The 13,059-nt window shown below is 36.3% G+C and overlaps 1 protein-coding gene across 1 annotated transcript in view; it reads left to right on the top strand.

The window, feature by feature from the left end:
• NaCP60E (Na channel protein 60E) overlaps positions 1 to 13,059 on the top strand; it is a 606,984-nt gene that overhangs the window by 482,402 nt on the left and 111,523 nt on the right. Inside the window, exons 7-8 of the mRNA XM_083130953.1 lie at positions 620 to 754; positions 11,112 to 11,565. Of these exons, the coding sequence (XP_082987079.1) occupies positions 620 to 754; positions 11,112 to 11,565 (589 nt within the window). The remainder of the gene's footprint in view (positions 1 to 619; positions 755 to 11,111; positions 11,566 to 13,059) is intronic.

The following is a 13,059-nucleotide window of genomic DNA, read 5'->3' as shown; positions in this document are numbered from 1 at the left end:
ACTGCATATCTGTTTATTTTATTCAATTAATTTTGGTGACCACTGTCCCCATCCACATTGGAACTTGTGAACACACACTTGTCAATGAAATTAATTGAATCAAATAAACAGGTATGCAAATACATAATGCATGTTTCATGTGTATATTAATCTACAGTTAAATGAAATTACAAGCATTAAAATATGTTAAGAAGATACTTATAATTTAGCATGCGAGGAAGGAAATCATCAGAAATTTAATATTCGTCCTGTGGTTGCATTGAATTGTTTGGACTTTTAACTACTGTACTATTATTGCAAAGTTCAAACAATTCAACACTAATCAACCACCACTGATCAGCTACAAAGAAGTGCATAAACAATGTTATTAATATTAGCAAAAATAAAATAGTTCTCTATGTGTCAATTATCAAGGCCTTCAGCAATAATGATAACATTGATAGTATTTGATCAGCATTAATAATATGCATTTCTGATAAAAAAATCAAAACAAATATGGTACTTCAATAAATATTGCAGGTGAAAATGTGCCATTGAAATGGATAGATTCTACAGGTAACACACTCAATATTCATATTTTCAATATATTCAATAGTAATAGTCGGTTTCTTTTTTGCAGGTACTTGCAACATGTGGGCCAATTAGTGTATCATTTTTTACAGTAGTTGTATTTTTTGGATCATTTTATTTAATTAATCTAATGTTGGCTGTGGTAGCTTTAAGTTACGAAGAGGAAGCAGAAATAACGCAAGAGGTGAGTGATATAATTAAAAGTATTTATTCCCACATGCAGTTTTATGCATAACATTAAATTTAAATTGTAGAAACCATTTGTTTTATAAAAAAACATTTCATAATTTTTTTATGCTTCTAGAGTATAAATGTTGCTAAATTTTTTGGATGAATACTTCATAAAAACTAATATTTATACTATAATATTTAAGTTGACCTAGGAATTAATTATTTATATCTCTTTATAAACCTTTGTTTCAATTAAGTTAAAGCCATATAATTATCCTTCTAAGTCACAATGGCAAGAACCAATGTACACTTCGCAACATCTTATTTGACCACCCTGAAAGAATTCTAAGTCCCGAAATCGTAAACTTAGCAACATTGCACTTCGGCTCCAGGTGAGAGTAGCCAACTTTGAGTAGGTCCTTCCACTAGACGAAAAACGCTGCGGTGAGAGGTTTTCAATTTAACACTTTCCTTGAACTTAGAAACTATAAACCATTATTATAATACACAATCAAACAGAAATAATAAATTGGAAAAAAGAACCTTGAGGGATATTTACGATTCTGCTTGCTCGACTTGAAATTTTGGGGGTTTGAAACACTGAATAGAGTTTTTCTCCACCTGGAGGAAATTGTCATCAAGTTTGTCCAGAAAGAAGCAAATTTGTGAGTAGTTTATGCGACATTTTATTTACAATACCTTGCATAATATCGAACAGTTCTCAAAAACATATATTTTACACGACTTGTCGAGAAAATGTGCTTGAAACACAGGAAGGTGGGAGTCTTCATAAACGTCAACATGTTTTTAAGGGTGGAACATCATTCAGTTAAAGTAGAGTAGTTGGTTAGGTGCTGCTATCCTTATTTTTCGTCAAGCGTGAAAGGTCGCGGGTTCAAATCCCACCCTCTCCTCTTTCTTTTTTTTAGTTTTTTTTGTTTGCTGAACAGAATATTTAAAAAATGAATCCGATGCACACTTGAGGGACGTCCCTTCTGCGCATATTTTCCCTTAGAAGTTGGAGATTTCCAGGATTTAAAGTTAAAACTTTTCTTTTTAGTTATTGTTCATATGTTGTGTTAACACACACATTATGATTAATTCACAAATCACATATATGTATTCAGGATGCAAAATGTAATGTTATTTAAGTTATGTATTGTTTGTTCTTCACTGACACCTAAAATATTGATTATTTGATTTCGATATACTAAAAAAAGATATACAGTTATGTTGAATAGTGATGTAGTGCATTACTGTAACGAAGGGGAGCGTTTAATGAGTTCAAATTGCTAAAATTGGTAATTTTATGTCCATTCCTTCGTAATGACTGTTGTCAATCCCCTCACCACCATCTTACCATGCGTCTAAAAGGAATAGTAAATCACTAATTAACATAAGTAAATTGTTATTGCTTGCGACGAAGGCCGATTCGATAAGAAACTACTAATAAGCATGCGCGCCGACTACGTGGGTGCTCCGGGGCTCGAGCACCCACATAAATAATATTGTGGGTGCGCCGCACCCACAAGATTTTTAGTTTGATAAAAACAAAATAAAATAAATATTTCTCACTTGCCATTATCAAAAAATAATAAGCAATTAAAACATTGAGATGGGACAGACTTTGATAAAGACAAGCTAACATTGCACAGGGACATGTTTCTAGATGTGTGCAGAACGAACAAAGAAAAAGTGGCCAACTTGTCAGACATTACAAATATTTTAAGTAGAGAAAACAGTGCTCCCATGCGTGAAATGCTCACAGAATTTGTGAAGTTTGTACGGGTGATTTTAACTATACCTGTTACTTCTTGTACCTCTGAGCGGTCATTTTCAGCACTTAGACGATTGAAAACGATTTTGCGGTCAACAATGACCCAAAAAATATTGCATGATTTGGCAATTTTGCATGTTCATAAGGAAATGACTAAAAATATTGACATTACCAAAATTGCAAACAAATTCAGAAGTGCAAATGACGTAAGAAGGAACGTGTTTTATATTGAAAGTTAACATGTCATGATTATTATTATTATTATTTGGTACATAAAGTTAGTCATTTTGTAGTTTCTGTTCACAACAAAATCCTTGCATAGTTCTCTCTGCAATACAATTAAAATTATTTGCATTTATGAAGAATTTTTCATTTTAATTTGTATGAATGCGGTATTTTCTTTTAGCAACGTGTTGATAATATCATTGCCTCTTGCAATCATTGTGCATGTAAGTTGTTTAAAGTATATAATACTTGATAATTACAAATCTAACCGCCATTGATATGCACCCACAGAAATTTTGGAAAGTCGGCGCCCTTGCTAATAAGTATTTATATAGTGAGTGACAAACAAAAAAAAATTCAAAACCTCATAATGATCGTTAATTCCTAACTGCTTTGTATCAAAAATGTTTGTCGTTTTTGAACAGAAAGTACGAGTATCAGATATAACAAACTTTTCGTACTAACTTTGCAATATTCGAAACCACCATTACGGATTTAGCTCTATGTAACTTGATTCTGCGCATTCCACGTGGCATGTGACTTCCTCCTAACATCGAAATAACTTCCTCCAACTATTTCCTTTCCTCTCGTGAAATACAGAGACCAATGTTAACTTCTTAGCACGGTGGATAAACTTTACATCCAACGATAAACTCCTTAAAAAATCCTGCCTAGGTGGAGAATCGAACCTACGACCTCCCTCATGAAAATCAAGCACGCTACCTCTTCTCCAGATAGGTCATGTTAAAATTTTCTACCTGTTTGAAGAAACCAATTCACACATAATGTCATATCTATCATTTCCTCATGCAATTTTCATGAGGAAACTAATTCAGATAAAATCGAGAAACGTTGTAAGGGAAAAATGATGAACATGTCTATCGGCATTTTGTCATATTTTGTAAATTGTGTAAACATTCCGTGTTTTGAACAAGCAATCGTTTAGTTACGAAGTATTTTGTTGATTGTGTAAAGTAGGAACAGGAGAGCGAAAAGGAGTCATTTGAACCAGACCCCGTTTGACAAGAAACTTCAGCTTTTTTCAAAGACTGTATGAAATGAGAGAGGAAAGGGATTTTCAACGTATGAAATTTAAAATATGTGTGAAATTAAAACAATGGAAACCTTGAAAGATAATACTAACGAACTTCAAACTATGAAAAACATATTTTCGTGGTGGAAAACTCCAAGTCATTTTCAAAATATGAACTTGATTTTTTTTCTGTATTATAAAGTGGAGGTATGGAACGATACGATCCCTCAGCAAGAACATTTTAAGTAAGCTACCTCCAACTTTTTCAATGATCATAATTACTAATTAGGATCCGGAAGTTGATGAAAACGAATCCGGCTCTGGTCGGAATTTATTCGGCCTACGTATAGGGCCGGTGGCAACCCACCAACGTGAGGGAATTGGGAAGCTCCGAGTGAGTGAGCGTAACCCGGTCAAGAAGACCTACAATAACGGCTGGGGGTTCGTCGGGCTGATCACCCATCACCCCAATACTGGTCTAAGACCTCCACGCTACAACAGGTGACGGAGGAACAGTGTGGGAGGGAGACGAGCAGTCGGTAGGTAAGCCAAGGCCCTTCAAGGGCTGTAGCGCTGTGGGTTTAGTTTAAGTTGATGAAAAATCAACTTTTTTTTCTGACCCTTAAAAACAATGCTAAACCTGATATCATGTCCGTTTCCCTTCAGTTAGAGCCGGAAAACACTTTCTATTTTACATTTTTTTTTTTTTCATTTTTCGGCCTTTTTTGGCTTTTAGTTTATTTGTCAGTATTTTTAAAATTTTTGTTGCATTTTTACTTATTTTTGAGATTTATTTTTCTCCTCTCCTGTTGTTTCGTGCATTTTAAATGCATTTACTAGTAAAACCTACACAATTAGATTTCTTGACGTGGTCCTTTTAGCAAATTCACCATGAATCGAAAATACGGTCAATGGAAAAACATAATATTATTCTTAACTGAAATGTTTGGCAATAGATTAAAATACTTTGTGTGACGATCTACTTTGAGGTTCTTTTTCTGGACACTATTATCGCTTTAATCTGTAGTTTTAAAGTAAAATTAGTCACAATATTAAATGCAATTACACTCTGGTGTACGCGAACCAGAACTGTATTTTCGGATGCCGGCCGACTACAGTATCATAGAAAAAAGCCCACTCTGAAAGGAGATGAATTGATTGATTTGGTGTTTTAAGTCAACTTTATGTATAGTAAGGCTAATCGGTACTGGACCTACAGTTTAAAACGGGATCCGAACTGAGTGCATAAAATAACGTGAACCGTGTGGTGTAGGGGTATCGTTTGCTTATGGAATGGAAGGTCATGGGTTCAAACCTACTTCCTTGCAAAATCATTTTCGGGAAGTAAACGGCTTTGGACGAGAATGCTTATCTACGTTTCTTGGATATTTCCGTTGATATTTATGCGATTTTATGTCCAGCATTTCCGGATGAAGAAAGTTGACATGTAAGTTCTGAATATGTGTTAACTTATAACAGCTGAATGAAAGGAAAAGTATTTCCTAAAATCCTGCCAATCACTGAAAGATTAAAAACATTAGTAGAAGCATCACTTGAGGCATGCACAGGGGCGACGATTATGGAGTGTGGAGGGGCAGATGACCCCGCACTATGCTTAACATTATCTACCAAGGGAAAGAAACTGTCCTTGCCCCCCCCCCCCCTTCCCTAACCTTGCCCCATCAGTTTTGAAACCCAATCGCCGCCATTGAGCATGCATCGCATAAATATTTACAGTAATATCATATAATATTATATTACGTTATTAGAACACTTCGTACTCGGCAAATAAAAAGGAAAAAATAATAAGGAAAGGGTGGGATTTGAACCTACGTTGTTTCGATCTTGACGAAAACAGTAAAAAAAGGAAAGTGCTGTTATCTAACCAACTACTCCAGGAGATTGCTAACAGAAAGCTCAGTAAAGCACGTTAATCTCAGTTGAAGCAACATTGTGCCAGAGTTTCGAACCATTTTTCGCCAAGAACCAAGGAAAATACACGAAGTGTACAATATATTCAAATTAAATTTTGCAAAAGACTGTAAATTTATATGTATATACAATGTAGATTAGAAGATCTTGAACATTGAAGAGTTTAGAAATGGTATTTCAGTCATTTGCTTGCTTGATCTGGGAAGTCTTGAGGACTGACAAGTTGTGTTTGAGTTATAATGGAGTAAAGATAGAAAAAAATAACCCGTGGCTCAACAGCCGTTGAACGGCCTAGGCCCATCTCCCAACTACCACTCTCCCTTCCACAATCATACCTAGAGGTGTGGAGCTCTTCAACTGGTAATGAGGTGACATAGTGTCAGCACGTCGAATCCCTAGCCATTATTGGAGATTTCTGAGACCAGAATGGAATAAAGGTGGTATAATAAATATGTGAGAATGTTCTCCCATTGGTCACACTCATGGGTTTTGTAAAATGAGTGGGGGAGATGACATTTTCTTAGTGGTCAGTCCCTAAATACTATACATAAACTACATATTCAACCTAAAGGAACATTTACTTATCAATTTTTTCTAGTTAGCTGTGCGAGGGAGTGATCTAAAGGGGACTGGCCAAACAGGGTTCAATCGTCATTCTCCCTCTGGCACAAGCACTGTGTGTACCATGACTAAAAATATGTATCCATGTTTTGAAAAGCAGTAAGTGGGAGAGAAATATTTATACTCACTGTGCGAATTAAGCTTTTTTGCTTTGGGGTGGATGGCCACTCAGTGGCGTATTTAGGATTTCATTTTGGGAGGTAGGTTTTTTGGATATTTAAAATTGTATATATGTTATCAGTTAGTAAACTAAACTATTGCCTTGCGGTACTAAATACCTTAGAACATTGATTCTAACCTAGGCCATTAAATCTTATGATAACATTTACATGTAATTTAGAAACACTTGCTATATTTACATTCTAAGAAAACTCGAACTCGTACATAAAAAGAGCTATTAAACTAATAACACCAAAAACTTGACAGATTTTCTATTATGCAGTTCAAACTTAACATCCATCTAACCCACCTACAGGGACGTCGTTAGGGGGGGGGCACGCGGGGGCACTGGCCCCGGCAAACGTCCACGTGGCCCCAGGAAACTGTTCTGTATTTGCTGGAAATTTTACTTTGATGACAAATATTGCAAACTAATTCTTCAGTAAATTTTGCTTGTAGTTTGAAACACTTCTTCAATTTTCAGTAGAGCAAGGCATTTCTTTCCTATTTCCCTGTTTCTTGCTTGTTGAACACAAACAGATGTATTGAGAGGGGATGCAGTTAATGGTTTTGTGGTCCGGCCCGGTCAGGGAAGTCTGAGACCTATTGAAAATGCACTTTTCCTCCCTGCTGCACACCAGATCCAGGATCCCTCCAAAACCCGCACTTTCTCTTCATCTGACCCTGCACTGGCACCATGGATGCCGAAAAAATGACACAAACAGGAAGATTTAGCAACGGGTGGCTAGAACTTTCTGGGTTAATTATTTTATGGTTCAGGAAAGATATCCCCATGCGTTTCAAATTTCAAGAACAGAATTCTATTGATTGTCCCTTTTTCGGCGCGGGAATGAATGACATAGCGGTTCTTCTCACATTCACTCAACCCTCCTGCCAATGACCTGCCCTGCAAAGGAGGAGAAAGGCCACTTTCTGAAAATTCGGAGAAACATCGAAGCGGTCGGTTCATCTGTTGATTTGGTGGACAGTTGATATCTGCCAGTTTGAAGTAGGATTTGTTGTCGGAGCGGTGGCAAACTTCTGTAAACGCGAGAAGATAGCATCACGAAGAGTTTGTGATCTCGTTTTCCTACATCGCGAGTAAAATGTCGAATGAGAAGCTGCCAGATTGTCTTCCTCTGGAAACAATGGATCAGGATCGTCTGATCGACCAAATATCCAACATATTTGCATTTTAAAAGAGAGTCTGACTACCACACAAGATCCTGGGTTCAACTCCCAGGGTGGTTGATCTCATGTATAATGAAGAATAACCACGTTTCAATTAAGGAAGGAAACTAGGCTTGTTTTTACAGCCGTCTGCATGCTCTATAAATATTATGTTACAAAATTTGTATATTTTTCTGACTTTCTGTGATTTTTTTTTATTTAGCCTCCACCTGCAAATGCGGAAGTTGCTACTGCTTAGGTTGCTAGGTTGACTAGACATGCAAATATAATTAATCCCTAATCATGCAGCGAATAATACTTATAATATAATCATGAGTTATGGAGAAGCAAATAACTTATCAAGCATTTTCTCTTTCTATTTGTTGTGCAGTGGTTAACAAGGTACATTACGATGCCAGGGGTCCTGGTCCGAATCCCGGACTGGCCGTGTGTGTTCTTTATGATGGTCCTCTCATCAATTTCACATCATTCATTTTCATCTTCATCTTCACGATAACCAAAAAGTCAGAAAAGAGAAGTAAAATAAACCAAATCAATCATTTATATATTTCTATATTAAGTCGCTTTTCTACTTCTTGGGTTAAATGCGACGATGAGGATGAATGATGAACCGAAGGAATGGCGATGGGACAGACATGATACAACCATACCTATCCAATGTCCGAACTTTGGACCTCTGGTTTCGTAGCGTGTTATACTCACGTCAGTGGAATTCTTAGGAAGATAAACTGTAAAAGTAGGGTGAAAAGAAGCAAAGTTGTACGATGCATAAAAGGCCATATTTAGTTCTTCTAAAATCTTCCAATTATCGAGTTCGTGTTTTAAGTCCACTGTATGCACAGTAAGGCGAATCGGGTATCCGAACCACTATGTGCCTCCATCGGGTATCGAAACCGGGACCCCTTGATTACAAAGCGGCGACGCTACCACTGCGTCATCGAGAAGGCCGAGAAAAACTTACAATTAGCCAGTCAAATTAATATTGAGGGACAATGCCTGTGAAGAGTTCTTTCATTCGGTTGCACGTGGTCATCACATCGAGTCCCATAGTTTCGAGAGCAGAATTTGATTCCATATCGCTTTCAAGTACTTCCCAAATTGTCCTCACGATGTTGGAACAGCACAGAAATTTTGGAACTAATACAAGCAGGCACATATCCAGGGAAGGGGCTTGGGGGCTGCAGTCCTTTCCCGAAATCCTACAAATATATGATTTTAATAATGTGTAGTAGTAATTAAATTTACTTCATTAACAGGATTAAACATCTTGTATATGGTAAGTTGCATTATACCAAGAAATTCATCTTCAGCGCATTTACTCCTCCCCCAACTATTTCGTCTTTAGATGCCGGCTTCCAATAAGGGATAAGCCCCTTGCGAAATCAAATTCTGGCTACCGGCCTGACCACCAGGGACCGAACCTTGAACCTTTCGATTGATTGATTAATTGAACTGGTGTTTTAAGTCCACTTTATTCACAGTAAGGCTAATCGGGACTGGACCTACAGTTTAAAGTGAGATCCGAACAACTATGTGCCTCCATCGGGAATTGAACCTGCCGAACCAAAGACGAGAGCGTAATTATTTGAGCGTGTGGGAACTTTGTTTTATCCAGTGCCATCATATATTCAGTTTTCCACACACAAATCTTTATTGTTAAGATTAATTTTAAGAAATTAGACGTGTGCATATAATTTCTTATCGTCATCATTTCCCAAGTGAACAATCAGATGATTTAGAAGACTCGGGCCCGCCCTATAGAATAGTGCTTAACGCGGTCGCCTTGAACTAAGAGATACCGGATTCGATTCCGGTATGAACTGTATACATGAAATGCCTAGCTTGAACTCATTACGCACACATTTCATATTTGCACTGTTGCCAATATTTGTAAACCTGGTTCCAGCACTTTATATCTAATATCCACGGAAAAGGGTTTTATCTACTTCTCAATTTTCTTCCAGTAAATTTTCAAATCTAAAGACTAATAACATTGTTCTTGGTGTATCAGCCATTAAGCTAATGAGTTCATTCTGCATTTAGTTTCTCGAATAATGGCTGTGGATTTCGCGAGAGTATATTCGTAGACTGTTGGGGGCTACAGAAGAAAATGATGTTCCTTTCCAATTTATTGATTGATTGAGTTGATGTTTTAAGTTCACTTTATACACAGTAAGGCTAATCGAGACTGGTTCTACAGTGTAAAGTGGGATCCGAATCACTATGAGCATTCCCCGGGTATCGAACCCGGAACCCCTTGATTACAAGGCGACGATGCTATCATGCGCCACCGAGGAGGCCCTTGCTCCTTTCCAAGACTATATATATATATATATACACACACACACACACACACACACACACACACACACACACACACACATAGCCTTATATGGTGTATAAATAGTTTGTTAATTTATAATAGTTTGATAGAAAAAAATATTACGTTTGGGCCCCCCCAAATTTATCAACCTAGCTACGTCCCTGCCCACCTACAAGTTTCTTGTGAACACTTTAATACATGTAAAATGTCAGTACTATGCCACGAAAACTTAGTGGTCTCGGCTTGGTAAGGTTGAACTGTTGCAGAATGATGTTCTTCCTTAGTCCACAAGGCTGTATACTTTTCAGCAGGGAAATCTTTGATGACTGGACCGTAAATGGACAAGAATGATTTTTCAATTATGTACTACATGCCTATATGGTTTTAATTCTATTTTGTTTGAGGGGGATAAAAGCATCCTTGGCAGGATTAAAAATAATTTTCTTTTGCTGGGGATATTTTTTTGTGTGGGGGGATCCCCAGCATCCCCCACCCCTCATCAATTCGCACACTGTTTTTACCCATTTAAATGAAATTGCATTATCAACCAATCTGTTACTCTTACTTGTATTAATTTTGCTGACTACTGCCACCATCCATGACAAAATATAGCTGTATGGATAACGTGAGTGCACGTTGTATGTTTATAAATAATCTGCATCATCATTAAAGGATGTAGCTAAGAATTTACCAGGTTACCAAAGAGACACTTAAATGTTGGGAGGATAAAGTTATACTTTATCTTAAGTGTCAGTAATATATTTTTAATTTAAATTTTCAAATAAAGATCTAAAGCCATATTTAATAGCATTAATTCCTTGTGTAATGGTTAAATTTGAAGTTTTGTACGGAATAGTTTTTGAAGCTTTTGCAGGTATGGGTTATTCGCCAGTTTAAGTTACAGAAATGGTTAAAAGTTTGAGTTTGTCGAGAGCAAAGAAACCTACCTAGATATCATTGATTCAAGATGAGATTAGTTAGCTCTAGAATACTTTAATCATTTTCTGGAACTAACCTAGCTGATAACCTCTTCATTCATCCAACTCATGATAAAATTACTTTTTCACACAGGTTCCTTATTTTCATAAATCTTATTTGTGTATCTGTAGGAGAAACGTAAGGATCTTACGGACCATCGGGATGATTCCACCTTCAGCTTTGATCCTGCGAACATCAAAGACGTTAAACAATTAGAAAAGAATAAGCGGAAAAAGATAGATTCGAGAAAGGGTATTCTTCTCTCCTCCTACTCAAAAAAGAAAACGCGAAAACGGAAACGAACGGTAGGAAGAGGCACAGACTCCAATGCTCAGGATTCCAAAAACCAGCAATCATCTCCAGCAACCGGTTCCAACAACAAAGAACCAGGGAGAACTCCAACGCCCAGTCCGAGGCAATCGATGGAACGGCCAAGGATTCTTGTATTACCAGAATCAAATAACCCTGGTCCACCGCCGTCGCAGCAGGATGAAGTCCGAAGTTCGAGTCCAGTGAGAAGGCCTTCAGCAAATGCTGAACCTAGTAGCCCTGCTCCCATGGTCACTCTTCATCCAAACACACTTGGTAAATATCTTTCTAATTTTTATTCCCTTTCTGTATATTTTCTTATTTCTCTTACAGAATATTGATTTTGGTGTAAATAAGTGCATAAATGTTATGCTTCAAATGAATCCATAATTATTTTACAAAACAAAATGGACAATACGAAAATTTTACCAGTATGGTGATGGAGAATAAAACTATAGAATTTATTGTTAGTGAGAACCCAGGAGTGTACTGATTGGGACTGAACTGACTCATTAGGACACTGGGCAATTTCCCAATGTACCATCTGACCATAACAATACATGCACCATAAGGACTGACTTGTTAATAGTATTAACTCTTAACTAACTCACATAAAATTTAGATGCCTCTTCTCTTCATTAATCTGATCTTAATTGACAATTAAAAATTATCCTAAAAAAGTATCAAGTTTGTACATTTCCTGCATATATGGTAGCACAAGATCATTATTTTTTATTGGTTACAAAAATCACTTAAAACTGGAAAGTTGATAACTATTCTATAATTTTATACATGGTAATTAAGCTTTAAAAGACATGGCAAAATACAATGTGGTTAATTTGCAGTTTAAATGAACCCTTCTTCGAGAAGTGATAAAATTCTCTTGCAAGCTGATTGATTGGTTAGTATCAATTTAACAGTCAATCAGTTTATAGATTAAGAGAAGCTAATTCCTGCATTCTCTTTCAAAAGGATCTCTAAGTACCTGGCCTTGCCCAGAGTTGATGGTTGTTAATAAATTGCAACTTTCCAATAAAAGCAGTAAGTGGACCTGTATTTTTAACTGGGGTTAGCATACTCCAGTGTATCCCATAAAACTGTACTAGACATGCCAATTTGGCTAACTTTTTGTGCATGTATGGAGGAGGAGGAGGGCATTTTACTCAAGGTACCCTGCTAATAAAATTCTACCACCTAATGGTGCTTCTAGTCCAGCTTGTACTAATCCAATATAAAATGGCAAATGTACTTCCTTTATTATTTAATATACTGCATGTGATTACATATGAAAATTCAATAGTTTTATTTTCAAGAAGAACTGCATATTTTAAATTATTTGCCTAAAAATAGTATCATCTAAATTTTAAAGCAAATAAGATCGATATATATAATATTCTAGATTATGTATACACAGTACAAGACTTTTGAATATCAAAGTAACAGGTGTTTGTCTTTCTGCGTAAGAGTTCCTTACTCAGTGCAAGAAGGTCTGATACAATACAATAACAATACAATACAATAAAAATAATTTACTAAATGACAAAAATACAATAATAACTCGGGAATAGTATAACTTTATAAAATTAAGAACTATAAAATCTTTGCTATTACAGGGATTACTTTTGTATTTGTGTGTCACAAGACTAATCACAAGATGTAATAATTACTTTACTTCTATAACTAGCTGTAGATTATAAGTTATAGCTAGCTTATTTATAGAAAAAATAAGTAAATTATTGGCAAAAAATTGGCAAACTCCCACGTGGCAGT

The sequence above is a fragment of the Lepisma saccharinum genome, chromosome 11 (assembly GCF_977018435.1).
Source record: "Lepisma saccharinum chromosome 11, izLepSacc3.1, whole genome shotgun sequence".
In the NCBI taxonomy this organism is placed as follows: Eukaryota; Metazoa; Arthropoda; class Insecta; order Zygentoma; family Lepismatidae; genus Lepisma; species Lepisma saccharinum.
The sequence above is the reverse complement of the archived record's forward strand: the minus strand, read 5'-3'. Positions and strand labels throughout refer to the sequence as shown.